This window comes from Onychostruthus taczanowskii, unplaced genomic scaffold (assembly GCF_017590055.1).
Source record: "Onychostruthus taczanowskii isolate IOZ18803 unplaced genomic scaffold, ASM1759005v1 scaffold327, whole genome shotgun sequence".
Taxonomy (NCBI): domain Eukaryota; kingdom Metazoa; phylum Chordata; class Aves; order Passeriformes; family Passeridae; genus Onychostruthus; species Onychostruthus taczanowskii.
In genome coordinates, this window is record NW_024500650.1 from 53502 (window position 1) to 56462 (window position 2961).

Consider the following 2961-nt stretch of genomic DNA (forward strand, 5'->3'; position numbering starts at 1 on the left):
CCCGGGCCCCGCCCGGGGGGGGGGTGGGGGGAGGGGCGGCGGATTTGGGACAATTCCGGCCGGTTTGGGGCGTCGGGAGGCGGGGGGAGCGCGGGGACCCCCCCCGGACGTGGCATGCGGGCACCTCCCGACCCCAAATCCCCCCAAAACCGGCGGAAAACCGCGACCTTCGGGCGGTTTGACCGATTCGGCCGCTTTTCCCCCCAAAAATGGATTGTGCTGACAGGGTGTGTGTGGGGGGGGTCTCGTGGATGTTTTTTGCAGCCCCGCCGGCCCTGCCCCCGCCAGAGGAGTCTCCAAGAGCCAGACTGGGGCAAAAAACCCCAAATCAGGGTCTGCAGGAACAGTAGGGAGCCAGAAATTGGTATTTGTGCCGCTTTCACCCCAAAATGGGCCACTCCAGGGATGGAAGGGGAGGGGGAGCTTTGGGTTTGGCTGCTTTCCCCCCCAAAAATTGCTAAAATTGCCTCAGGATGCGCTGCTTGTAGGGCCCGCCCCCAAGCTGGGAATTTAAACCAAAACCAGGGGTTTTTCCACCCAAAAAAGTGCTTAGTCAGCGCTTTCGCGTGGTGCCTGGGGAGGGGGAGGAGCTTTTCAACCGTTTTGCCCAGATTTTCCCCCAAAGCAAAGGGATGGAGGAGCAGGTGTGGGAGAAGGGGGGTTGGGTGTTGTCTCTCTCCCCTCCCCACAGTGACAGTGCCAAAACCGTCTTGATTCGCCCCAAAATGGACAATTTCCTCCAAAAAAAAAGGCTTAAAAACTAGAAATTCCCCCCAAAATAAGAGGCAGGAAAAGGTGAGCCAGCAGAGTAAGTACCGGCGGGGCCCCGGGACGCGCCGACCCCAAAATCCCCCGTTCTCGGCCCGAGCTGCGAGGGGGGCGCGTGATTAACCCCAAAATCCCCATTTCTGAGCTAATTCTGCGCCGGGGGCGCGCGTGGGACCCAAAGTGGCCCTTTCTGAGCCCGTTTAGCGCCGGGGGCGCGCGTCCGACCCCAAATCCCCGTTTCTGAGCCCGTTTTGCGCCCGGATCGCGCGATCGACCCAAAATCCCCGTTTCTGACCTCGTTGTGCTCCGGGGGCGCGGGATTAACCCCAAATCCTCCGATCTGAGCCCATTTTGCGCCCTAAATCTCCCTTTCCGGCACAATTTTGCGACCGGGACGCGCCTGTGACCCCAAATCCCCGTTTCTGAGTCTGTTTTGCGCCTGGGCCGTCGCTCGGACCCAAAATCCCCATTTCTCCGCCCAAATTGCGCCGGGGGCACGTACTGGGCCCCAAACCCCCCAAAGTGCCCGTTCTTGGGTGTGCTCCGGCCCCAAATTCCCCACATTTTGCCCCAAATCGCACGGGGCGGGGCCGGACACGTTTTGGGGAGGTTTTTTGTTGTTTTTATTTTCCCGTTTCGGGAGGTTTTTTCTTTTCCTGAGAAAACTTTTCCCCGTTTTCTCAGGTTTTGCTTTTTCTCCTCTGGACCCAAAAAGGCCGAAAAAAAAGCAAAAGGCGCCGGTGGTGGCACCCCCGGGACCCCCCCGGGGCGGGGTTCGACCCCCCGCGGCGCCGCTGCTGCTGGCCTGGGCCCTATCGCGACAGAGACCCCCATATCGCGACAGAAGCCCCCTCATGTCACGACAGGGAGCCCCATATCATGGTGGAGTCCCCCCATTTCTTCTCCTTGCCTTGGAGATGTCAAAATCCAGAGAATAGGATGGGCCCCGTATCCCGACAGGGACCTCATATCGCGACAGGTGCCCCCACGTTGCGATGAGGACCCATTATCACGACCGGAACCCCCCCTCGTTTATTCACATGGCTTTGGGTGACCCATGGTACAGGGACAGGGGGATTCCATGTCGTGACAGGGACTCCTTATTGCGACAGGGACCCCCTGCCCCTCATTTTCCAGAGCCCCACACCGGGTGACCCACGGTTCCAGGACGGGGGGTGCCCCGTATCACGACAGGGATCCGGTATCACGATAAGAACCCGCGTTCTGCAAGCGCTGCGTGTCCCGACAGGACGCTGGATCGCTCTGAAGACAGGACCCCCTGTCGCGACAGTGCTCCTGTATCGTGACAGGGCCCCCGAGCCGAGGAGCCAGGACCACGAGGGGGCGCTGCCTCGCTGTGAATCCCCGTTATCGTGACAGACTCTGCGACGGAACCCCCCTGTCGCAACAGGGACCCCCAGTGACCAATAAACTGCAGAGTCCCGACCGGCCTTGTGTCGTCATTGGGGCTAGGGGGGTGGCATTGGTGCATGTGATGTCATTGCTTGTTCACACTGACGTCATAGCAACGCGGGCTGGGTCCGCTTGGTGACGTCACCGCCGCTTCCTGCCGCGTGTCCTTTAGAAGCCCCGCCCCTCCCTGCTAGTGTCGGCCTCGCCCCTTTTTCGCCCCGCCCCTTTCTCGTTCCTGGCCTCTTATTGGTTCCTCCAGGCCCCTCCCCCGCTCCTTATTGGCTCTGTCAAGCCACGCCCTTCGCTCCTCCCATTCCCCACCCCTGCCCTCTCATTGGCTCACCCAGACCCCACCCCTGGTCTTTCATTGGCTCACTGAGGCCCCGCCCCCCAGGTCCGTCACCGGATCCTCCCGCCCGGCGCCGCCGCCGCTTCCTGCGGGCCCGCTCCGGCCCCGGGACCCCCTCGGAGCCCCGGGAGCCCCCGGGAGCGCGGGCCCGGCCCCGCCATGTGGCTCTTCTCCCGGGACCCGGTGCGGGATTTCCCCTTCGAGCTGGGCCCGCCCGACGCGGATCCCGACGCGGAGCCGCTCCCGGACCCCGCGGCGCCGGCCCCGCTCTGGCGGCTGCTGCGGGGGCGCCGCAAGGTTGGGGGGGTTTGTGTGGGGAGGGTCCCGTGTCCCCTCGTGTGTCCCCTCCCTGTCCCCGCATCCCTGCATGGCCACGGCCCCGCCATCCCTGCCCCGAGTCCCCCCCGTGTCCCCACGACCCCCATCCCCTC

General features: G+C 63.4%; 1 protein-coding gene across 1 annotated transcript in view; it reads left to right on the top strand.

Annotated features, from left to right (window-relative positions):
• Positions 1–2588: 2588 nt before the first annotated feature.
• SCYL1 (SCY1 like pseudokinase 1) overlaps positions 2589–2961 on the top strand; it is an 8969-nt gene continuing 8596 nt past the window's right edge. Inside the window, exon 1 of the mRNA XM_041410542.1 lies at positions 2589–2827. Within this exon, the coding sequence (XP_041266476.1) occupies positions 2690–2827 (138 nt within the window). The 5' untranslated portion in view covers positions 2589–2689. The remainder of the gene's footprint in view (positions 2828–2961) is intronic.